General features: G+C 52.6%; 1 protein-coding gene across 1 annotated transcript in view; it reads right to left on the bottom strand.

Annotated features, from left to right (window-relative positions):
- Positions 1-1497: 1497 nt before the first annotated feature.
- APOBEC3B (apolipoprotein B mRNA editing enzyme catalytic subunit 3B) overlaps positions 1498-24331 on the bottom strand; it is a 28513-nt gene continuing 5679 nt past the window's right edge. The window contains exons 6-14 of the mRNA XM_027592360.2: positions 23023-23092; positions 13067-13190; positions 11595-11748; positions 9838-10117; positions 9498-9609; positions 3576-3732; positions 2682-2949; positions 2341-2456; positions 1498-2000 (exon numbers count right to left, since the gene is read on the bottom strand). Coding sequence (XP_027448161.2) covers positions 1950-2000; positions 2341-2456; positions 2682-2949; positions 3576-3732; positions 9498-9609; positions 9838-10117; positions 11595-11748; positions 13067-13190; positions 23023-23092 — 1332 coding nt within the window. The 3' untranslated portion in view covers positions 1498-1949. The remainder of the gene's footprint in view (positions 2001-2340; positions 2457-2681; positions 2950-3575; positions 3733-9497; positions 9610-9837; positions 10118-11594; positions 11749-13066; positions 13191-23022; positions 23093-24331) is intronic.

A 24331-nucleotide genomic window follows, 5' to 3' on the forward strand; every position in this document is an offset into this window, starting at 1 on the left:
CTGTCTGCCAAAGGATCCAGCCAGGTGTCCTTCTCAGTGTAGCTTTTGCTGTGTTCTCTAGATGTGAGTTTGAAATTACATCACTTAGGGCTCATTCAGCTATAAATAACAAAATATTTGACTAACAATGACTTAAATGATGCAGATATTTATTATCTTATTTAAAAGGAAGATTGGAGGTAGGTATTTCTAGGGTAGATATTATTTCAGTGGCTTAACAATGTTATTGGAGACTCATGCTTTTTCTGGCTTTTTGCTTCATCATCCTCAACATGTTGGCTCTTTGTCCTCATCTGCATCGTCTTATGGTTGCAAAATAACTGCCACATGTTCTCTCCCACTCACAGGCAGGAAAAACAAGGGAGGGACAGGGCAATGAGACCCTACTTGCCTGAAATGTCTTTAAAAAGCAAAAACAAAACCAGAGAGCTCTCCTAGTAGATATTTTCTTACATTTGATTGGTCCTAACTGGCCACTCCTAGCTTCAAGAGAGGCTAAAAAAGTGACAAAGGGGGAATAGGATTACATGGCAGGCCTGAGTCAGTTTCCAACCATTTTCCCTTTATGTATGTATTTGGCTGCTACCTTGTTTGGCACATACAAGTTTATGATTATTTTATTCTTTCATTGTTCCTTTGTGCCATTATGCTAAGTCCCTCTTTAACCTGTTTGATTCATTAAAGTGTACCTTGTATGATAGTGTCACTATTGCTTTCTTCTTAAATTTTGATTTGCCTGGTATCTTTGTTTAACCCTTTTTATTTTCAATCTGTTTCCTTTTTTTTTTTTAAGAGTGCTTCTTGGAAATAGCATGGAAGAATTTGTTCTGTTCATATTTAGTGTAATCCACTTGATTTTACTCTTTTCATCTTATACCATGTTAATTTTTTTTTGAGAGAGTGTGCATACGTGAGTGGGGTGGGGGGTGGCGGGGAGGGGCAGAGAGAGGGAGAGAGAGAGAATTTTAATCAGGCTCCACGCCTGGCGCAGAGCCTGTCTCGGGGCTTGATCTCATGGCCCTGAGATCATGACCTGAGTGGAAATCAAGAGTCTGATGCTCAACAGACTGAGCCATCCAGGTGCCCCTGCTGTGTTCATTATTTATTGTCACTCCTTTCTTCTTCCCTTTTCCCCATTCTGGGCGGGGGTGTTGGCAGTAGAGGCAGCCAAGGCAGGGGCTCCAGGTCAGTGCCCAGCTTCCAAGTGTGGCTGATGTGTGTGGGGGGGTGCATGCTGCCATGGGCAGCGCCATCTTCATCAGACCAGCTCTGCAGCATAGTTTGGGGGCTCCTTCCTGGCTTGGAAGCCTCCAGATCTAGCTCTCCCTCTTTCCTAGAGCTTCGAGGAGCCACCCAACATCTTTTTAACAATTTTTTTTTCTTGTTTTAATCGGCTGGAGTTGGTGCTTATTGCTTCAGTGAAGAACACCGAATAACACTGTTCAACTGGTTTTATTTATCCCCCCAAGCAATTCAATGAGCAACTGCATGCACTCAACAGTTTTATCTTATTTATTTAGACACACAGTAGATACTCAGAAGGAACAGAGAATATTGGGATGACAAAATGATCCAACTATTCTAGACTTTAGAGGGAATTCTCAAATACATTTTTTTCTTGGTGCAGTAGGATAAAAAGTCCTTTATACTCATTTTTTGTGAGGGAAAGTCCTGATCTCCCTTTTAGAAAATAACCCAAGTTTTACAGACCTAAAAATTATTTTTATCTTTTCAGTTATAAAAATACATATCCACTTATTTAAAAAAAAAAGAGGAACAAAAGAATGAAGGAGGCAAGGAAGGTTTTCTGGACTCGGGGGAGGCTCAGGTGTGCCTGTGGAACTCACAAGTTGCTCCTAAAAGTCAGCAGTTTATGAAGCATTGAGATGCTCCAGGGACGGGGAGGGGTGGGGGGGCTGGGGGGGTGGGGGGTAGGCGATTGATGGTCATCAAAGATGCAAATTTCTGAATTCATTCTCTAAATCATTCTGCGGCGGCTGCTGAGAGAGAAACAGAATACTTAGAAGTGTCATTGGCAGCCAGCAGTGCTGGGAGCAAGCGAAGGAGAGGGGACATGAAGAGCCGGGTCAAAGAGGGCCAGGGAGGTCTCGAGGGAACCAGAAAACAGACAAGATCCTAAGAAAAGGGAGACAAGGAAGGAACTGGGAGCCCCTGTTGGGGTGAGGGGAAGGGTGTTGGGAGAAAAGAGAAAGGTGTGGGGGGACAGTGGGGACAGAGAGCAAGGAGAGGAGGGACAGAGACAAGGGGGCGCTGGAGCTGGGATGAGGGGGCGCGGGGGGAGAGGGGGGCCAGGCGCCTGCAGCAGGGACAGCTTCTCACCTTGAGGATCTTCCGGAGCCGACGGGTTATGTTTTTACTGTACTGTTCCAGCTTGTTCCAGGGCTGGAAAGGCTTGCCCTGGTTGTCCACAAACTCCCTCCAGCAGTCCTCAAACTCTGAGATGAAGAGGGAAGGCAGTCAGGCCCCAGGGGCAGGAAAGCCACAAGAATGCACCCTGCAATTCCAGGGACCCCTCCTTCCTTTGCCCTTCCTGGTGGTGTCACAGCTTGGGCCTCAGCTGGGCCACCACCTTTTGGTCCAGCAACCCCCCTCCCCCAGTGGCTTTTCTGTCTTGGAGCTGCAAACCCTCCCATCCCCTGACAGCTTTGCCCTCTCCCTACCCAGGGAGCTCATGACAGCCACTGGGATCCCAGATGCGTGCAGTTGCTTCAGCCCCTGCTTATTCTCCTGGAGCCAGTGGAAATACAGGCGGGAGGCAAAGAGCCGCAGGCTGATGTGGCTGTGTTTTCTGGCAAATGCAACCAGTTCCTTCGCACAGGTGGGGCAGGGGCTCCACGTGACATAGCAGGTGATTTCAAATCTCCGGTCTTTTTCCAGTTTTAGTGCCATGATACTGTCAATAAAGCGAATTTCTGCATGGCGCTTCTTCTAGGGAGGGTCCCAGATAGAAGAAAGGTCACATACGGAGGGCACCACTGGGGATAAGGGGCTCTGCCCCGTGAACTTGCCTAACATGGGGAAAGAACCTTCCTTCCTTCTTTCACTCATCCATTGATTCAGCACCCCAAAGCATCTGCAGCTTGATCTGAATCAGACCCAACCCCCTGGGAGGAGATGGGTTGGCAGAGAGACATCCCCATGGCACCATTCCCAGATGGTCGGCAGACCTTGCCTTTTGGACATCAGGAGATGTTAGAACGTGGGGTTCCCAAGGAGCAGGTCAGAATGGGAGGGAGGCAGGATGGGGCAGGTGGGCAGGGGGGGCAGAAAAGCAGGGGGCAAGTGTATGAGGGAGTTCTTGGAGGTGGGGTTGAGCGCTCAGTCCTTGGAAGACCGCTTGGCTTCTCAGAAGCAGCGACTGAACTGACATCCAGAGGACAAGTAAATATATTCTCAAAGAGGGGCAGGAAGAGCATTCTGCTGGAGGGAAGAGCTTCTGCAGAGGCCCAGGGACAGGAAAACCATGGAGAGTTCCCGGGAAGCAGGGCTAACAGACCCAGTTAAGCCTCGGTATTTTCCCCACCGGCCCTGTGTCCAGACAGCCCGCCTGGCACCTTGTTTTGAAGGCAGGCTTTGGCAGTTACGGAGCCGTCATGTGGCTTCAGCTGGTAGCACAAGTAGGTCTTCCTCCGGTGGTAGGGCTTTGGGGCCCGGGGCTGGTTGCCGAACTGATAGAAGAATATTTCTTGTTGTAGTGGATTCATTGTGGTTCTGCACAAGAGGAAGAAAACCAAAGATGCAGAGAGCATCTTCTGGTGTCACCCCAGGCTCTGTCACCCTCTGAACCCAACTCCTTGGTCCACTTGGGCCCCTGGGGTGGGGAGGGAAGGGACATTCTCCTCTTTCCTTGTTGTCCAGGAGGGCTGGGAAGGAGGAAGGAAGAGGGTGAGCTCTCCCACTTGCACACAGCCCCACCTCCGGTCTGGTGGAGCACCCACCATGCCCACACTGAAGGTCATTGCAGGCAGGGTGCCTTGGGCTGGCTGGGGGGCCCCACCCTGAGAACTTGACATCAGAACTTTTTGGCTCACCCATCTTTGTCCTGTGCCCCAGACCCCTCTGTTCAGGTCCCACGGACATCTCAACCCTGATGTCCAATGCCACAACCCTTCTCTTTGGGGATGGAGGGGCTGCACTGGTAATTCTTCTAACTCTCTGCTCTTTGCTTAGGCGTGGGCATCACAATCTTAACTGCCTGTACAAAGCACAGAGAGGCTGGTGAACAGGAAAAACTGTTGTCACCAACGGAGTGTTGTGACAGAGACTTTGGCTAAAGGTCAAATAGCTTTTCCTCCCCCCAGTTGTGATTATACTCTAGAGAGTATTCCATCTTGTATCTCGCTTGTTTTTCAGTTGCAGAGTGACCTGGCTCATGTAGGCTTGCGTGCACGGGATTCTTTTTGATAAACGCTGTCGGCTCTGCAAAGATACAAGTAGGTGGACAGAACGAGGAGCCCTCCTGCCTGCCCCAGAGTGGTGCATGAGAGCTCCAACCAGCGGAGCCCCACTGAGTGTGGACATTATTGACCAAGCAAACAGTCTGAACGAGCTGGGGAAGCTTGATGGGGCCCCAGCCCACTCTCCTTCTGGACACTCCACCCAAAGCTAACGTGACCTGGCTGACCACTGAGTCTGGCTCAGGTGACCACAGACGCTTGGAACCGGACACAGGAATCAAGCCAAGGGTGTCATTCCTCAGAGCACAGACTACGGGATACCGTGTTCCTGCAAGGCCAGAAATGTTTTCCCCATATTTCCAGCCAACTTGTTGAAACACCACAGATTCTATCAACAAAAGACCATTTCTGTCATCTGTTATGCTAATTAACAAAGCCACTAATTTCATCAACGGAAACCCATCTCTGATACCCCTTATGCTAATTAGTAAAGCTTCAGGTGCATTTTGATGACTGTCATTTAAAAGCCATCTCTGAGTTGTGGCCTTGGATTACCGGCCAGTGACCTCACCTGAAGCTGCTACTCTCAGGGCACCTGGTTGCCCTCAGCATGAAGATTAGAACAGAAACATCCATTCATAGCACACTTAGGACAACCAACTGCCCCGTGGCTTCCCAATTTTAGCACTGAAGTTCCCACGTCCTGGGAAACTCCTCAGTCCCTGGGAAACCAGACACTCAAGGCTGGACTATTTCAAATTTTAGACAAGTGCACTGTCTTAATAGCACAAGTGTTAAAGCTTGACCTTGAATGGCTAAAATTGAGGGATGATAGAAACAACTCGTAAGGAGCATTTAAAGACTAATTTAATTTTTCACACTTGGTAGTGTCTTCATGGGAAACAATTTATCTTCTTGTCTTGGAGATGATTTTTCCCTCCACAGAACAGAAATGAAACCATCCACAGAACTAAGTCTGCAGAAAGCTGCCCGCAGTTAAAGATCGCTGGGAAAATTCCCGAGGGAACTTAGAGGATGCTTTGCTTAAGATGATGAACGTCACCCAGGGAACACGGTCTATGTGGTCATCATAGCCACGAGGTGCTTGGCTTCTACAAACAGAGCAGCATCACTGATGCGCACGCACTGCTGAGCTGGTCTTCCGACCTGGGCCAGGGAAGCAGTAGGACCACTGACCACAATCTGGATGAAACCAGACCGGTTGGTACCAGAAAGACAAGTTAATCAATGTTGAAGTTTACCTAATCCCCAATCAATCAGAAGAACCCATGAGCCTGGACCCCTAACCCTGAATTTTTGCCCTTAACACCCTTACTTGCAAACCATCGAGGAGTTTAGGACCTTCGAGCATCGGCTCCCAGTTCTCCTGGGTGGCACCACACCAGCAACTAGCCTGTATCTTCAGCACAGAAACCCAGTGTCAGTTCATTATTGGCTTCCCGAGCATCAGGCAGATGAACTCTTGCTCAGGTCGGTTACAGAAATTAGAGCATCCTTTGCAAAACTGTGCAAGTCTTTAAAATAAAATGTATAAATATGCTTTTATAGCTGACTCCAACAATTGTCTCAGTCATCCTTGAATCTAAAGTCTGTAACTAAAGTCTACAACTAAGCTTAAATAAAATGCTTTAGGAAGACGCAGGGGCCACGCCTAGGGGAGAGGGCCACGGAGGCAGAGACAGGATGTGGAGGCAGGAGGGGTGGGGGTGGGGGGTTGGGGAGATGGGCACCTGCCCAGGCGGTGCCCGCAGGTCAGAGGCAGGAACAGACCCCGCAGATGGAACGATGAGGTGTCAGAGAGGGAGAGAAGTGGGGCTGGGAGGAGGAAGGAGGCAGAGAGCCAAGCGAGCAGGGGTACTTGGTCCCTGCAGCCCTGTCCCACGCTCCTTGGCAGGCTCGTCCCATCCTGGCCTGAGCCCTGGGCTCTCCAGCTCCACTTCCCTCTCACGAGGCTGCTCTTGGCCTTGGGAAAGCCCCGTATCTGTGAGTGTCCTCCCACAGTAGTCTGAGTGGTGGACCCACCCTCTCCCTGCCAGACAAAAGCTGGGGTGGGAGGCCCTAGCTTGATTGTGCTTCTTTGGACTCCCACCCACCTTCTCCCCCTGCCCCCCCCCCCCCAGCCTTACCTGACCTTGGGAGTTCCGGGGTAGCTGCCTCTCCTCAGCTGGCTTGTCCCAGCCCTGCCCTTTGTCTGGGGCACCAGGGCTCCATTCTTCTCGCTGGCCTTGCTTTGGGAAAGCCCCAATCTGGAGTGACCTCCCCGGGCTGCTGGCTGCCTCCCTGGATGCCCCACCTCCTTCCTGCTTTGCTTCAGGGGTGGGAGGGCCCTCGGGTGGTTGCACTTCCTTGGGCTCAGACCCACCTTCTCTCCTTCTCTGAGACGCCCCGCCCGGGGCAGAGCCGTCCTCGGGTGGGGCAGCAGGACCAAGTTATTGCAAAGAGAAAGAGAAAGTAGGATATGCAGAGGGGGGTTGGGAGAGCCTGGCTGGAGAGAGCTGGACGGAGGCTGGCTTCTGGGGAGGGGCAGGCTCTCCGAGGAGTGGAGTGAACCCTTTCCTCGTTACCCCTGTGTTGCCCTTAGGAGTCATCCACTATCCTGTCAGGACTCTGGGCATCTGGAAAGTGAGGTCTACAGGTCAGATCTTCATCTCCAACCCTGGAGAAGGCAGGTGTGTTGAGCAGTTCCTATACTCCATCCTCTACCACAGGCCCCAGTAGCTTTGGAAGGGGCCTATCATTATCCTGACATCTTCGATGAGGTCCCAGCACAGAGAGGCTAAGCTACTCTCTGGGGCCACACAGCAAACCAATGGCAGAGCTGGAATGCCTTCCAGGGGCACTGGCCTGGCTCCTCCCGCTTCCTCAGTGTTCCATGAGTAGGAGGGATCTTGCTGCCCCCACAAGGCCTCCCAGGTCAGGAATCAGGGACCTGGACTTGAAGTGTGCGTCCTGAAAGCTATCCTCTTGCCTTGTCACATGTCCACCAAGAACCCCGGATGGAAAAACAAAGAGCACCTGGGGAAAGTTGAATTCTAGAGAGGAGGTCTTAGAGCAGCCGCTGGCCACCCCCAGTCCGGACCGCATGCGTATATGAGTCCCTGAACTTCCAGCTTGTGGCCCCTGCCATGCACACCTCATTTTGCCCTACAGGCCCTGGGATGGCCCCAAGGGGGTAACAAGAGCACGGGCAAGAGTTGGAAGATCTGAGGGAATGGCGTCCCCTCCACACCCATCTGTTCTCATATCCAGAGGCCCCTGAAGAAGGTTCCAGAAAGAGAACCTGGGCTCGGGCCCTTCCAAGAGAGTGATCAGATCTGCGTACTCAGGTGTTGATCAAATTGACAGCTAAGATGCCTCTGGCCAGAGAAGCAGGAAGGCTGAACTCCTGCTGGCCATCAGAGACGGGCAGAGAACGGAGATGTGCGAGAGCGGGACGGTGACTATTTTGGAAGAAATGTCCTGAACGCCCCCACGGATCTCTAAGACTGGCCTTCCGCATGGTTCTTTTCTCCAGAAGGAGGGGATATTTCGAGCAGGCCACTTTGGCCCGTTTTGACGACGCAGGCGGTCGCGAGATGTGCCATCCACACGTGCCTGTCTGTGCCTCCCTGCGTGAGGCTGCGCGGGCAGGGAGAGCGGCAGGGCGGACTGGGCGGGGGGCAGCCCGAGCCCTTCTGCGTTCTCCCCTTGGCCCCCAGGCAGCAGGACAGACAGGGAGCCGCGGGGAGGGCCAGGGGTCTGTGGCCACCACCAAGTCACACCTAGCCGGCCAAGACCAGAGGGAGAAATAGCTGGTCTGAACGGGACCTGGCACGTTCTCCACAATGATTTTAGGGATGTCCTCCAAACCGACCACCGGCCCTCTTGCTTCTCCTGCCTCTGCCCGCCCAGCATCCCGCCGTCTAGGGCTGACCTCTTCCTCCTTTTCCCCGTGCCCTGGTCCAGGCCAGCCCATGGACCGCTGCCGCCGACCTCCCCCCCAGTATGTTCACGGGGTCGTTGGCTCTGGGGTCAAAGAAGCAGATGCTCCCTGTTTTACCTCTACGGCTCGTGCTTCCCTGTCTCCCTGACTTGACTCTTGGCCACCTGCCACTTTTGATTCTGCTTTTTTGGAAAAGTTCTGATGATCTCAGTCCTCCCATACCCAATCCTACATTAAAAAAAACCTCAAAAACTTATTTAAATGTAAGCTCACTCTCCATTGCTGTCTCCAGGCTGCAACCTGCCCAGAGCTTCCCCTCTGGCAGCAATGTGGGAAGGGGATAAGGGACATGGGAGTGAGGGCAGGTGTGATGGTGACCTGGTGGGAGGCGGTGGCGGTGGTGGGGAGGGGTCCAGGGCAGCAAGGATTAGAAGGGAAGCACGTTGCGGGGGGGCGGGGGGGGGGCGTGGTGGGGGGGCAGCTCAGGCATAACCCAGGAGACAGATATGCAGAATAAGGACCCTGGTTTTGCCCCACGCCTTCAGCTCAAAAAGGCCCCGGGTCATTGTCTGGGCTGAACCGTGTGACCCCAAATCCATCCGCTAAAGTCTCAACCCTAGTGCCTCAGCATGTGACTATATTTTAGGTACAGACTTTAAAAAGATGGCTGTTAAAATGAGGCCCTTTAGGATGGGCCCGAATCCAATCTGCCTGATGTTGTTATGAGAAGGGGAGACCGGGACACGCAGAGGGACACCAGGGGCTCCCCGCGGTGAGCCCAGAGGACGGACCACTAAAGTCCTAGCGCAGCAGTACACCCTCATCAAGGACCCTGGTTCTCTGAGAAGTCACATCCTCGGGAAGGATGTTTCTCACAGCTTCTGGTTTTCACACTTAGACATATTCATGCCCATATACCGTCAGTTTATTAACGAGATTTGGTTAATGTGGTGAGATGGAAGGAACCAGGTGGGGGGCCCCTTCATGCGGGAGAGGGAAGCCTTGAGGAAGGAGGGAGGATGCACAGGAGGAAAGTGGGGGGGGGCTGAGGGACTGGGGAGGGAGGTGAAGGTGGCTGGAGCCCAGGAAGGGGGCGCAGCAGCAGGGAGAGGCCAGGGGGCTGAGGACGCCCTCACCTAAGAATACTCTCAAGCTCTGTGGCCAGGAAATCATTATCTCTTAATAGATCCCGACTCCGGAAGCGCATCCCATTGTGGTCCACAAAGGTGTCCCAACAGTATTCATAATCTAAGATAAAGAGGGAAGAGGGCAGTCAGGTGGGCCCTGGGAGGCCTTCTGCTCCTGACCCCCCCGTGCCCTCCCTGCCAGGCGCCACCAATCCTGCCTCGGTTTCCCAGGCTCTCCTCCCACCCACTCTCCCTAGGGATAGTCTAGATCCTTCACCAACCCCACCCCCCGCCCCAGTCCTATTCCCTCCCACAGCCTCTCTCGTCCCCCAGCTCCTTCTGCTCTCACCTTCAAAAGACATGACATCCAGGTGGACCCCTGCAGACCATAGCCTGTAAAGCCCGTCCTGGAAATCTGGGCGCCAGAAGTAGTAGAGGCGGGCGGTGAAGATGCTCAGCGTCACGTTCCTGTATTCCCTCAGGAATCTGACCACCTCCTCTGCACAGGTGGGGCAGGGGCTCCAGGATAAGAACCAGGTGACATGGTAATGCTCGTCAGGGGACAGATCCTGGTCACAGAACCAAGAGAGGAAGCAGAATTCTGCGTGGTAGGGAGCCTCGAAATAGACCTGGGAGAGGCAGAGAAGAGAAGGGGATACTCTTGGCTGGCAGAGCAGGCAGTTTGGCAGAGCTGGGGGCTGTGGGAGGAGGGGGGAGGGCGCAAGAGTCACAGGGGCATGGTGTTCATTGATTTATCCCTCCTTTCCATCTCCCCCCACACTGTCTCTTCTGACTGAGCCATTCCTTCCCACAGTCATCGACATCAATTCCAACATCAACTCTCCATCCATCCATCCATCCATCCACCCACCCACTCACCCACCCGTCCATCCATCCATCCATCCATCCATCCATCCATCCATCCATCCATCCATCCACCCACCCACCTGTCCATCCATCCATCCATCCATCCATCCATCCATCCATCCACCCACCCACCCGTCCATCCATCCATCCATCCATCCACCTATCCATCCACCCATCCTACAGACATCCTACTGGCCCCGGTCCAGGCCCTCTGGGGTCCAGGCTGGTTCCGTGGGTGCTGTCTGCTGGGGAAGGCCACACAGCCATGCTGCCCCACAGGGGAGCCAGTAGCCCCACTTGTCTCCAGAGCACTTGACATGTGGCTTGTCTGAATTGAGAAGTGGGGCAAGTGTAAAATACACATCTCGTTCCAACAACATAGTAAAAAAGATGAATGTAAATGACCTCATGAAGAATTTTTATATTAATTATAATTTGAAATAATCTCTTAGATATATTACCCAATACATTATCAATACTAAGTTCATCAGTTTATCTTAACTCTTTAAACACTGGGTACTAGAAAACGTTAAATGACATACATGACTCAGATGATGTTTCTGTGGGTTAGTACTGGGGTACCCTTGACCCGCCCATAACGGCTCTCTCCTGCAAAGAGGCTTTGAAAAGCCTGCAATGTCAGGAGAGAGGAGAGGGCAGGGGTGTGGTGCAGTGGGACATCTCTCAGGAGTGGCAGGTGGTTAGAGGGCAGGGCTGCAGGAGGGTGGCCTGGCTCCAGCAACCGCTGAAGCTGGTCATGGGTGCCATGGCAGCCTTCCAGGGACACCTGGGCTGTGGCTGGGAGCAGGCCGGGGGCGGGCAGATGAGGGGTACGGGCTCTCTCCTGAGGGATCACAGGTCCTGAGTCTGGATGAGTCAGTGGTGCGGCCGCGGCCGAGGACTCGACCGGCAGAACCATTACTAGGGCAGAAAAGGCTCTGGTGTCCAATCGGCCCCGACTTTCCAGACATGCTCTTTTATCAAAGCCTGCTAGAGGCCAAGCTCCATGACAAGACCGGAGATGAATGCAGGTGGACTCTCTGAACAAGGCCCACAGGCTACATCAAACGTCATCCTGTATCCAGTTCCAGGAGGGCCAAGCAGGGCGCTCTTGGGTCAAAGACTTAGAACAATGTCGGGGGAAGGAGCATGCACCATGGAGAGCCCCCACCTGGCATCTTATTCCATTCTTTTCCACCTTCCCAACTGACTCAGCTCCTGCCTCTTAACAGGCCTTACCTTGTTTTGAAAGACCCCCCAGTCATAGGAGGAGTGCCCCTTCCCTTCTCTTTCCACTTGGAAGCAGAGGTAGCAGGAGTTCCGCCCGAAAGCGTAGCGCAGGCTTGGGAAGTGGAAGAAGAAGGTTTCAGGACTTATCCACCCCATTGGGTCTCTGGGGGTGAAAGACAGAAAACCAAAAATGCGGAGAGTGCTCTCTGGAGTTGTCCCTGGCCCATGGCCTCCCCTGGGCACAGGGGCTCCCTGCCCTGCCCCCACTCCAGGGCCCTGAGCCTTGTCTGCCGCTTTTCCAGGCTGGACTGTTGCGGGGTGGGGGGGTGCTGCTAGGGACAGCAGGGACGGGGGACCTCTCCCGCCGGGGCCCCTGCGGGCCTGCTTCTTCCAGCCATGCTGGTTTTTCTGCCCATTCATCCCCCAACCCACTAGAAAAATTGCAAAGAGAAATAGGAAGCCTCCATCCCCAGAGAACGGCTTTTCTAATACTTCACTTCAATTCGTTCCTGATTTTTTTAACCTATGCGTTAAAAAAAAAAAAAAAAAGTATCAGGTTAATACATACCTTCAGACGTTCAGGTTACTATTCTAAGTGCTTTAAATATCTGAACTCACAGAGTCCTCCCCAGATCCCATGAGAGCCAACCCCACCCTCAAGGGAAGGAAGGTGGGCAGGAGGTGGAGCAGCCTGGGCAAGCCCAGGGCTAGTGAGTGATGGGGCCCTGGCTCCCCAGGCTGGCTATTTCCCGCAGGGACCTCCCATGACTGCAGTGGCAGCAGCCTGCAGTCCTGCCTGGGTCTTTTTCTCGACTTCATTGTAAATATGTGCATTTCTCCCAACCATGGCATCTTTCCCCCAGCTGCAGGTGAGTGGTCCTTACAAACATGAAGCCTGAAGCTCGGTCACCAAGGTTGGGGGTAAGGTTGAGAACAGGTTGCATTTATGTGTCTGCCCGTGATTGGGAGAGCCCTGCAATAGGTGACTTCTCTTCTTGCCTCCGAGAGCTAGCCTCACACCATGTTTATAATGGTGTAAAAATTATAGAAAATCAATCAAAGTGCTCTAAACTAAATCCACCCACTTCTTCGCTCATGCTTTGGTTAAATTCTGAGCGCTAAGAGAGCACAGAAACTTCCAGAAGCCTCAGAGAGTGGCATCACCCGGCACTGTCTGGGAGGGGCAGGCTCCACAGACTTTCAGACCCAGAGGTTGGCCTGGAGGACCCTGGGGCTGGGTGGAGGTGCAGGAGGGGCGTGTTCAGAAGCAATAGTGGGAGCATCCCCAGAATAGGGTGAGGAGCCAGGCAGGAGTGGGTCCTGCAGAGAAGGAGTCCAGAGAGGAAGAGAAAGGAAGCAGGACCACAGGGAGGAGGAAGAGGCCAAGGACAGAGGCACACAAGGGCAGGGCCACCAGGAAGGAGGGGCTGCGGAAGGGGGCCCAGTTGGGGGGGGTGGCGCGGACAGAGGAGCGGGGGTACCTTGGGCGGTGGCGCCAGGGCTCCATTCTTCTCAGCGGCTTTGCTTTAGGAAAGCCCCCCCCCCCTCGGGATCTGAGACCTCCTAGGCCGCCTCCACCGAGGCCCCACCTCCTTCCTGCTTTGGCTTCAGGGGTGGGAGGGCCCTCGGGTGGTTGCACTTCCTTGGGCTCAGACCCACCTTCTCTCCTTCTCTGAGCGCGCCCCACCCCCCCCAACCACGCGGGCAGAGCTGCCCGGCGGTGCAACAGGATCCGAGTTATTGCAGAGAAAGAGAAAGTAGGATGCCAGAGGAGGTTGGGACAGCCTGGCTGAAGAGAGCAGGAGAGAGGCAGACGGGAGGCCGGCTCCAGGGAGAGGCAGACCCTGGAGGAGCAGAGTGAGCCCCCTCTTCATCACCCCTGTGCTCCCAAGTCTGGACCCAGGTGTTGCTCTCCACCTGTCTGCTGGATGAGTGGAAGAGAAAAGGAAGTGTGGATCTCGTGTCAGGACTCTGGTGTTTTCTCCTGATTCCACAGCAGTGAGGGCACAGATGTGCTTTGAGCTCCTAATTCTGTGGTGGGTCCTCTGCCTAAGGCCCCTCAGCCTTATCTGACAGAGCCAGGGGGAGAGGGAGAGATGGAGAAGGAGGGGGCAGCTTTAGTTTCTCTTCCTTCTCTTAGGACACTGATCCCCTCATGGGGCCCCACTCTCATGATACTGTCTAAACCTGATCACCCCAAAGAACCCCCCTTTCCAAACACCACCACACTGGGGTTTAGCGCTTCAACATATGAATTTGGGGGACACAAACATTCAGCTCATAACAGTTGTGACTGACAGGATTCCCGTCACTGACTCAGGGACAATATGGCTGACCCTGTCATACTGCTGCATGAGGGGTGAGTGTTGCCTTATCCCCGGAGCTGAATCTCCAGGCTCTGTGGCTGCCTTTCTGGAGGTTGGAGGTCAGAGGCTGTGTTCCCTGCTACCTCATGGGAGGCCCAGAATGTTAGTGATGGTAGCTGGGCCAGTGCTGCCCCTAGTGGGATGGGGATTTCCTCATGGGAATAAGAGAAACAGGGCGCCTGGGCGGTTCAGTCGGTTAAGCGACTGCCTTCGGCTCAGGTCATGATCCTGGAGTCCCGGGATCGAGTCCCGCATCGGGCTGCCTGCTCGGCGGGGAGTCTGCTTCTCCCTCTGACCCAAGCCCCTCTCATGCTCTCTCTCATTCTCTCTCTCAAATAAATAAATAAAATCTTAAAAAAAAAGAAGAAGAAGAAGCAAAGACACGTTGGCTGGGAAGTAGATTCATAGTGATGCAAATTAGAGGAGCTGTCCCTGAAGCTGGTGTCTCAGGTGGAGACTGTGGGGAGTCCTCACCCTCTGCCCTGTGTAATCTTGACAAAGGAGTGATGGACACTGGGTGCCTCCTGTTGCCTCCCCAACCTGGGCTCTTTGGCTGTGCAAATTCCCTTGGCTGCTTCTTTACCCTTTATTATAAGGCCCAGCCTTGACAGGGGCATTTCCATGCTATCATGGAGGTAGTTCCCCCTGGGCACTGTCTCGTCTTTGTTAGAGAGAAAGAAAAAGAGAGGGAGAGAAATTTTGGGGAGCATAGATATCTTTGTAGCACTGAGGTCTCTATCCATAACATGGCATATACCTCAATTTATATAGGTCTTCTTTTTATGTTTTCAGTGAGTCTTGCACTTTTTCATAAAGGTCTCACACATTTTGTTAGGTTCACTTCTAGTAAACTTTTTGGGAGATACTGTAGGCTTCATCTACCTGTATACTTTTCGTTTGTTGCTAGTATCTGGGAACACTGTTAATTTTCCTAAATTGAAGTTGGATCTACCACCTCGCTGAGAACTTGCTTACTATTTCTAGTAGTTTCTGTTCTTTTTGCAATCCCCACAGCTCTTGTCCTTTATTGTGGCTCCTGGGACACCGGCTTGGACAACAGCACAGTGTTGAACAGTAGCAGTCATAAAGTGGACTCTTCTGTCCTTCCATTTTAAGGGAAATTCTCCTAAGAGGGAAATAGAAAATTGTAAGTCCCAGGGTGCCTGGGTGGCTCAGTAGGTTAAGCGTCTGCCTTCGGCTCAGGTCGTGATCCCAGGGTCCTCTGATCGAGTTCTGCATCAGGCTCCAGAGAGTCTTCTCTCTCTGTCCCTCCCCACAATAAAAATAAATAAAATCTTTAAAAAGAAAAGAAAATTGTAACACCCATGTTCTTTATTTATCTTTTTTTTAAATAATTTTTTTTTAGTATAGTTGAAGTCCTATGGTCTTTAAATCTTTCTTGGCCTAAACATTTGTTTGCTAACAGTTTAATTATGATTTTTGCATCTGTGTTTATAATAAATATGGCTATAATTTTTCTTACTCATGTTCTTACTCAGTTTTTTTTTTAAGTAACCTCTACACCAAACATGGGGCTCAAACCCACAACCCTAAGATCAAGAGTCAAATGCTCCACTGACTGAGCCAGCCAGGTGCCCTCTTCTTATTTAGTTTTAAATCAAGATTATTATACCTGCCCAAAATCAATTGGGGAGTTTAACTTTTTTCCAGTTTCCAAGGAAAGTTCAATTCTGATCCTTACACGGTTGATTGAACTTATCATAAAACCTCTGGAGCTGGTAATTTGATATGGTTGTTTATGTGGTCATTTTAAGTAAAAATTGCATTTCTTTAATGGCTTATGGTTAACCCATGGGTTGTATTTCTTTTGGTATCATTTTTATCATATTTTTTCTGGAAGGTTGTCCATTCCATCTCATTTTCAAACTGATTGGTGTGTGTTCATAGTATTCTCTTCTGACTTTCTACACTTCTATAAAAGACAACCCCAGGGGCACCTGGCTGACTCAATCGGTGGAGCATGTGACTCTTGATCTTGGGTTCATGAATTTGAGCTCCACATTGAGTATAGCGATTACTTCAAAATCTTTAAAAAAATTTTTTTTACTCATAATTTAGTTTATTGTTGCTTTCTCTCTTGTTTTTTTCAAAGTACTAGCTTTTGATTTTAATGTTTTTGTTATTCCTTTTTCATATATATACATATATTTTTCATATATATATATTTCATATATATTTTTCATATATACATATGTATATATAATCTCCCACATCTTCTTTCTCTACTCATCAGTCAGCTGGGCATGTAAGTTGTTTCCACATCCTGGCTATTGTGAATAATGCTGCAGTGAACATAGAGTTGCAAATATCTCTTCAAAATACTGATTTTGTTTCCTTTGGATTTTGTCACAAGCATGATAGGCAGGTGCACACATGAGTCGTCTTCCCGCAACGCCAGCTTTGGTCAACCATAAAGCAAGATTAACGTAATTGTAAAGCAAGTTCAGGATTCCAAACTCAATGACATTTCATATGCATTTAACTTGGCTTTATACATGTCACACCAACCAAAGCACAAGACAGGGTCACACAACAAACAAGATACAAGGGTTAAGAAGTTAATGAACCAAACTCGAAGTCAGTCTGTGGGCGCACAGTTGAGACGAGGCCTCCATCCAGTCAAGGTCAGCTCTTGGCACTTGCTGCTTATTATGGTCAAACAGGGGAGGATCTGTGTTATGTTCAGAGATCAACTGGGCAGAGCCTTTGGTCATATTTCCTTTTTGATGCGGCCAGATGTAAAAGGATCAGCATCTGGAGAGATGGAAAGTTTGCTACGGTTCCTTTTAAAACTCCTTTGGAGTTTAATCAGCCTTTGCCCTTTGATCTGCTGGTTATCAGTGCTGGGGGTTGTCAGCCTGTGCTGGTTTCGGGGATATTTGGTCTTATCCGCAACACCCTTGGCTGCTTACATCATCACTTGACATGAGTCACTGCTTGACATGAGTGACTCTATCTTGCTCTCTACAGAGCTATCTTGCTTTATATACCCAGAGGTGGGATTGCTGGATCATATGGAACATACAAGGACTTCTTTTTTTTTTTTAAGATTTTATTTATTTATTTGAGAGAGAGAGAGAATGAGAGATAGAGAGCACAAGAGGGAAGAGGGTCAGAGGGAGAAGCAGACTCCCTGCCGAGCAGGGAGCCTGATGCGGCACTCGATCCGGGGACTCCAGGATCATGACCTGAGCCGAAGGCAGTCGCTTAACCAGCTGAGCCACCCAGGTGCCCCACATACAAGGACTTCTTATGGGACTCTGACCTTATGCCATTGTAGGAGCAGGTTAAGCAGTGTCTGTAAGGTGTTGTCTTTATGAAGTCCATGGGACAAGCACTTTGTGACGGGACGGCGGATGTAGGGTGTGGGAGAGCAAGGACAAACTGGAGCCTAAAGGATGAGCTCTAGAGCTTGTGAGGATGGGCAGAAACCCATGTCCTTGTTCTTGCCCCTGACTTTAGTGGTTTAGGTGTCCTGTGGGGTCCTGTTAAAAACAAACCTCAACTGAGTAAATTTGAAGATCTAATTGGCTTCATTAAATGCTTCAAGAATTGGGCAGCATCCCACTTAGCAAGTAGAGATACTCTGAGGCATTGTACCAGTGGAGGTTTTCATAGGTAGAGGGTGGAGCAAGGAAGTTGTTAGCAAAACAAAAGAAAGGGTTGTTTCAGGCCAGGACATCTTCTTTTTGGGCAGAAGGGACCAGTAGAGTTTTTTTTATCAAGCAGATGACCTCACTAGTGCTGATTACAAAATTTCAGATTGACTGTTAAAAGGTCACACATTCTTAGGATAGATTGAGCCTGCAATTGAGTCTTGGCTTGATGTCACGGGGAGCAACCGACTCCATTTTGTGTTTGTTTTTTTCTTTCTTAACACTTCCTCTGCCACAGGGTTAGCAAACACACCCCACTCCAGGGTGGGAGAAGCTCAAGGAGGATGTGGGGGAGGTTCTTACAGTTGTGGTTTCACACTAAGGAGGTGAGTCAAATCAGCACCTCAACATGGGCGCCTGTTAGAAAAGGTTGCTTTTTCACAGCGTCCCACTCAATTGGCCAAACTAAATTCTCTTGTGGCCCACCTCTATCTAAGACTACTGTTAAGGGGAATTCGGGCAAATATGGTTCAGCCTGGCCAAGTCCATGCATCAGAGCTGCTGCAAGGGGGCAGAACCCTGAGAATGCCTTTGGGATTACATGGAATCTACAGAATTGACATTTTAACAATATGGAGCCCTCTGATCCACGAACATGGTATATCTCTCTTTTTTTTTTTAACATCTTCTTTGCTTTTTCTTAATAATGTTTTGTAGTTCTCAGTGTATGGATCTGACACTTTCGCAAGATGATATTTAGTGCTGCTTTCAGAGATAGATTTTTAGTAATAGGTAACAGCAAACCCTCCTATCAAGTTTACTATAGGTCAGGCACTCTTCATAATATATGTAGATATAAATATAAACAAATTCATTTAAGCCTCACAAACATCTAGGTAAAAGTTGTGTTATTATCTCCAATTTATATGCCTATAATTTGGCTAAAGAACTTGCCAGATGTCATAATCTAGCAAGCAGTAGGGGCAGGATTGGAATTCAGGCAGCTGGCTTCCAGAGTCCCTCCTCCAGCCACTACTCTATACTGCTGGGTAATAGCTGCTGGTGTTCACACAAGAACAAAGAAAATCAAGACTGATGCTTCGTGAATGTAAGATTTTTAATCTTACCTTCAGATTCGTTGAACTAGTTCTTTGAACTAATTTTGTGACACAGCAAAATCTCTCTCCCTCAATTGTTGTGGTGGCAGGGAGGGATATTTTCATCCCTATCTTACATTATTCTGTATTTATGAAGATTTGCAGATTTTTTAGAATGAGGCTGTGAAACATCATTAGTTAGCAGGAAAGCCAATAGAAGGCTGGTAGGGCCAAATCTTAGAAAAATAAAGGGAGTGGGGGAAGGTGGATAGGATTTCCCTTGAAAAGAGTCTAAAACAAAGGCCTTACCCCATCTCCTCCCTGATAATCAGGGAATACACACTAGGACCAATACCAGAGCCCATATCTGATTGGAAAACATTGAAGAGACTAACTGAATGAGTCAATGAGGGATGTTCTGGGGGAAGAACATCACCCTGGTGAAGCTGGGCTCGGATGACCTCAGTTCCTCTTATGCCCCTTATGGCCTCCTGAGCTCTGCCACAGTCACCTGCCTGCAGCCAGTGCCCATGACAGCAGAGCTGATAAAGGAAGTGCTGTGTGCTCACTGGATGGAATATCCTGCAGCCAGGAGAACTGATGATCTACAACCACAAGAAACAGGACACTCCTAAAGGCCTGAATAGGATGGGCAGGAGGCATGGGAGAAGATATTTTCTTTCTCAATCTACTGATTACAAATTGCTTGGGTGTTTTAGTAGATGCCAGCACTATTAAAAATTTTTAAAAAAAATATACAAGAATGGGTTCCCAATAGCTTTTGTTATAGTGGTAACTAATATACCCCATGACTATGTTAACGGGTTCTCCTTTGATGGGGCCCAGTTGAAAGGCAAGGGTACAGCCTGTGACCAGAGTTGCTGAGCCAATGACTGAGTGAGCAGTGGGGTGGAACAGAGCCTCCAACCATTGTCTTGACAGGTGCGTGCTCTTTCCCAAGACGTACTGAGCTGGGCATCAGAGGGCAAGTGGGCCGTGGCAGCTACTCCAACAGCAGCTGGACATCAACATGAGGGAGCAAAGGATGCTGTTTCCTGCTCTAAAAGAGCAAGGATGAAAAGACAGGCTCTAAATTCTACTGAGGAGTACAGAAAGACATCCAGACACAGGGACACAGTGGGGCAACAGCAGTCTGTGGTGATCCAGGGACACGGCTCAGGGTCCAAGGTGGCATCTCAAAGAAGGGTTTTTTCAGACCGTGGACATTCGAGGTGACTCATGCCAGGGCATCTTGGAGAGGAACGTCCCAGAGGGTCGAAGGAGAAGCTAAAGGCCTTAATTCATGCTGAATCTAAGAGAGACAAAGAAAAATGAAGTCTAGTAGTCAAAGGTGAAGCTCCAAGGAAGGAGAGAGGCAACCATGAGGGAGAAGAGGAGAAAAGTGGAGTGGGAGAAAGAATCAGGATCAGAGAGGAAGATAAAGCACTCTGGGCAGATGGAGACAAGCAAAGGATCCAAGACAAGAAAAATGGAAGAAGACAGGGAGAGAGGGAGGGAGACACAGAGGAAGGAACGGACAGACAGAAGGACAGGGAACTGACCGGGGACAGCAGAGCTAAGCTGAAGGGAGCACAGGGACCAGAAAGAGGCAGCAGGAACCTGGGGGAGAAAGGAGGGTCTCCCTTAAGGGGAGGAAGGGCCAGTGAGGGGGGACATGGGAAAGAGAGGGGCCGAGGGCGTCCCACCGCACGACCCTTCCAGCACCTGGGTGCAGGCCGCACCAGGGCTCACAGGCCTCCCTGGGGTCCCTGAGTCCTGCCAGCATCCTGTGAACTCTGTGGTGGGAGAGGAGACAGGCAGCTTCCCTGCAGGAAGCAGAGGCTGCCCACCACACACGCCCCCGGCTGCCCCCTCGCCCTCGCAGGGACGCTGAAATTGTCCCCCGTGTCACCTACCCCGGGCCCTGCCCCACACTCCCACAGGCCAGAGTCCTCCCTCTGGGGGCTGGCTGGGCACTCCCACCACCCCTGCCGGGCCGCTGATCCCCGGAAACCCCCCACCCCGTGCTGGGTCCCAGCTCCTGCCCATCTGCAGGGATGACCTGGGGTGGGGGGTCCGGGCTACAAAGTCCTCAGGCAAGGGTCTCGGTGCTCAGGTCAGGCACCTAGACCTTCTGGGCACAATCAGAACCAGGGCTCTGGGAAATGTACCAGGGGACCCGGCAGCCCCCGTGTGCTTCCAGCTTCCCCCCGGAATGTTCTCCAAGCGTGTGGGCCGCATTTCCACATGGCGAGACTCCCGCCCACGGGGAAGGCAAGGCCGGGTCAGTCCTCCACTGTGTCCCCCAGCCGTTCAACAGCACCCAGGAGCCCGGACTCGGGGTCCCACCCCGGCGGGAACCTGGCGTGCAAGGATGGGCCAGGCACCGTCCTGCGCTCGAGGAGATCGCAGTCTGGAGCAGACGGGGGCGGACCCGGTGACCTCACCTCTCCATGCCACAGACCCCCCTCTATCCGCCCGCATACCCCGCAGTCTGGACGTGGCCCCGCCAGCCGAGGGGACGGCTCAGGACGGGGGGGGGGGGGGTCCATCTTTGTCGTCCCCCCCACCCCCGCCCCCGCCAGGCCGCCAGGCCCTCTGCGCTACACATGCTGGGAGGACAGGGGCGGGGTTGAGAAGAGCCCTCCGACAGCCGCACTCCTCTCCCCGCACGTCCCTGCCCGGGGCCTGACTGCGAAGAACACGGTTGTGAAGCCAGACGGGCGTCACTGGCCAGTTGCACCAGATGGTAACGTCGGTAAGCCTGGGGCCACCCGCCGCCTGTCCGAGAAAGACAAAGTCTTCCGGGGGCATCTGGCTACCGGAGGCAGGAAAAGGGAAGGGACAGAGGGCTTTCTGGGGTCCAGGCAGGTGCTTTTTTGTCTCTGTGTCTCCAACCACTGGGACCAGCCTGGGAAGCTTTTTGTGACCTTTGCTGGTGGCCCCTGGGCAGCCCAGCCCTGAATTCAGCTGGTCCCTGTGGGCACATCTCATGCTTTCCTCTGTGCGGGTTGGGGACATGGTCACCCCTGAGACCCAGAGGCTGCCTGCTCCCTCCCTCAGGCCCCCTATGTGTGATGACTGTCCCCAGGGCCCCCGGCCCAGGTCGCTGATCCTCTGTCCCCCTGGCCACTGGGCTTCTCCCCTGCCCGTGGCCCCTGACCCCACGGGTCCCAACCTGAACCCCTTCTCCTTTAGGGAGCAGCTTTACGTGGCCAACATGGGACCCTCTAACTGGGTGACTCTGCTGAGCCCAGCTGTGGCAGGTGGGGCCTTCCTCCAGAGTGACGCGAGCTCAGGAACACAGGGAGTTTGTTCCAGAATAGTGGCCGGGCTTGGTTTGGGGCTGATCTGCTCCCAGGCCGCCGGCTGGTCCTGTTCCTCCCCTGGCAGGACACCCCAGACGCAGGAGCGCCTGGGGTGGGGGGTGTCACCAGGCGCCTCTCACAGCCTCCAGTGGGAGAGGAGCTCCAAGCAGGTTGTCACAGGAAAGTCTGTCCAAGCGCACCGAAGCTTCAGCATCCAGTCTTTGGGGATTTCCTCCCACCATCTGTCCAAAATGCCAGAGCATCTATAAAACTCAGCGCCGCAGCCTTCTTGAGAATACCAAACATTTGGAAAGAACCTCAGTGTGCTCCATTAGAGGATCGTTTGGCTCAAGCGAATCAAGGCTTCTCCGCACACAGAAGATTGGGTATGACTCATCCTTTTGAATATGGATGCCGTCCTCCCAGTATTTGAAGAGTATGCGTTCCTTTTATGACATGTTCCAGACTTGGGGGAACGAGTATGACATGCTGGGGCCGGGGGTTGGGAAGCAGGCCTGCAGCTGTGGGCACAGTCTGGTTTCAGGTGCGGGGCAGCGGACGCCCTGCGGGCCAGAGGCCGGCCCGCTCCCAGGGCTGTGCCTGTCTTCCTCCCTCGACTCCCTTGCCCCTCCTGAGTCTGAGCTGGAAGTCAGCGGTGACAGGTTTTCCCGAACCTTACGGGCCAGCAGGAAACGGGGGGCACGGGGGGCACGGGGGCCAGGCCGGCTGTCTTGTGTCTCTTTCTTAAGTCGGGTGTGGGCACTGGGTGCTCACGTGGCGTCCTACTTAAAGCTTTATTTAAATAAACGATTGAGAAAGCATGTGAATGGTGGGCTTATAATGTGACAGGGGAGTGACTTAGATGGTTGGGAAAGTACCGTCTGTGAAAATACAGGACAAGTGGCCTTCCTTTCCGAAAAGTAATGTTTCCTGGAGGAGCCTGTATAACTTCATCTTCCCCTAAAAAGGAGCCCCTTGCTTTTGGCTTTTGAACATCGCATCTGAGATTAGGATGTTGCTTGTAAAATCGCATAAACCTCTATCCTTACCACGGAACCACTCTGGCGAGGCCCCAACGCTGCCCGCCCAGCACGGCCTCCCAGCCCCTGGCTGCTCAAGCTGGGGGCCAGAACGGGCAGGACAGGGGCGGATTTGTGGACTGAGGGATCCCCGGAAGCAGAGACATCCCCTCTGTCCTGCACCAGCCTCATCCTGTGTGGACGCACAGCCCTGTCCCACCTTGTCCTAAGCCCTCGACACTGACCGGTCCCACAGCCCCCGGTCAGCCCCTACTGCTCTCAGTGTGGTCCAGGTCCCCAGTGGGAACCGTGCTTCTGGGGTCTCCCGTCTGCCCCCGTCCGGGGAAGGACACAGCTCTTGTCCACTGAAGGACGCACAGGCTCCGAAGCTGTGGGGTCTGTCCCCCTTCTCTCTTCCCCCAGGAGTGAGCCACGCAGGCTGCAGGAGGTGCTGTGCGGGGGGCAGGCTGCCACTGGGGCCCCGGGAGCCCAGCAGGAGAAGACAGGCACGTGGAGGGGAGCCGGGGAGCAGGGGCCAGGATGGGGGGGCAGCTCCCTCCCCTCCTGCCTCCTGGGATAGGGCCCCTAAGTCCACCCCCTGGGGGCGGCCCTCCCTGGCTGGCAGCCCCGCTCCCCCAGCGCCCCGTCCTTCGGCCTCCACGGCAGCCCTGGGCCCCCGGGGTGCCCCTGTCCTCTGCTTTCTACCCTCTCTCTGGGTCACTTCGCTCCCCCAGCTCCTCCCCTTTGGGGTGCCTGCCCTCCCCGACGACGACGGAGCCCCAGTCCTGCCCGCTGGCCCACGGTGCTCTAGGCCTCCCTCCCCGTCCCTCCCTTGTCTCAACCCGAATGATGCCTCTCCCCAGCCCCTTACACTCACTGTGTGAGGCTGGGACACCCCTTGGGCCCTGACAGGGCCGCAGAAATCTGTGAGGAGGGACCGGGGCGTTGCACTGGGCCTCAGGAAGGCCTGTGCAGACCCACCGGCTGCCAGGGCCCCACTCAGGGGGTGTGGCCTCCACAGAGAGGAGCGCGGGGGCGGGGCCAGGCCTGTGGGGCATCCGGCCCTGCAGCTGGTCCTGTGTGGGCCCTGACCCTGACCCGGGGGCTCTGTCCCCGGGGCCCTGGGTCATGAAGGGGCAGAGCTCAGCTTCTGAGCAGGGAAGCCCCTGCCTCTGGCTTCCTCTCTAGGGCAGGGCAGGTAGCAGGGGTGAGGACTGGAGAGCCTGCCGCCCACCCCCAGCCTCCAATGCGCGGGTTCCTCCCCAATATTTGGACTCATTCTTTCTATTCTCTGACAGCGTGGCTCTCCTTTCAGATCAGCGGGCTGCTGACAATAGGA

Source organism: Zalophus californianus, chromosome 9 (genome assembly GCF_009762305.2).
Source record: "Zalophus californianus isolate mZalCal1 chromosome 9, mZalCal1.pri.v2, whole genome shotgun sequence".
In the NCBI taxonomy this organism is placed as follows: Eukaryota; Metazoa; Chordata; class Mammalia; order Carnivora; family Otariidae; genus Zalophus; species Zalophus californianus.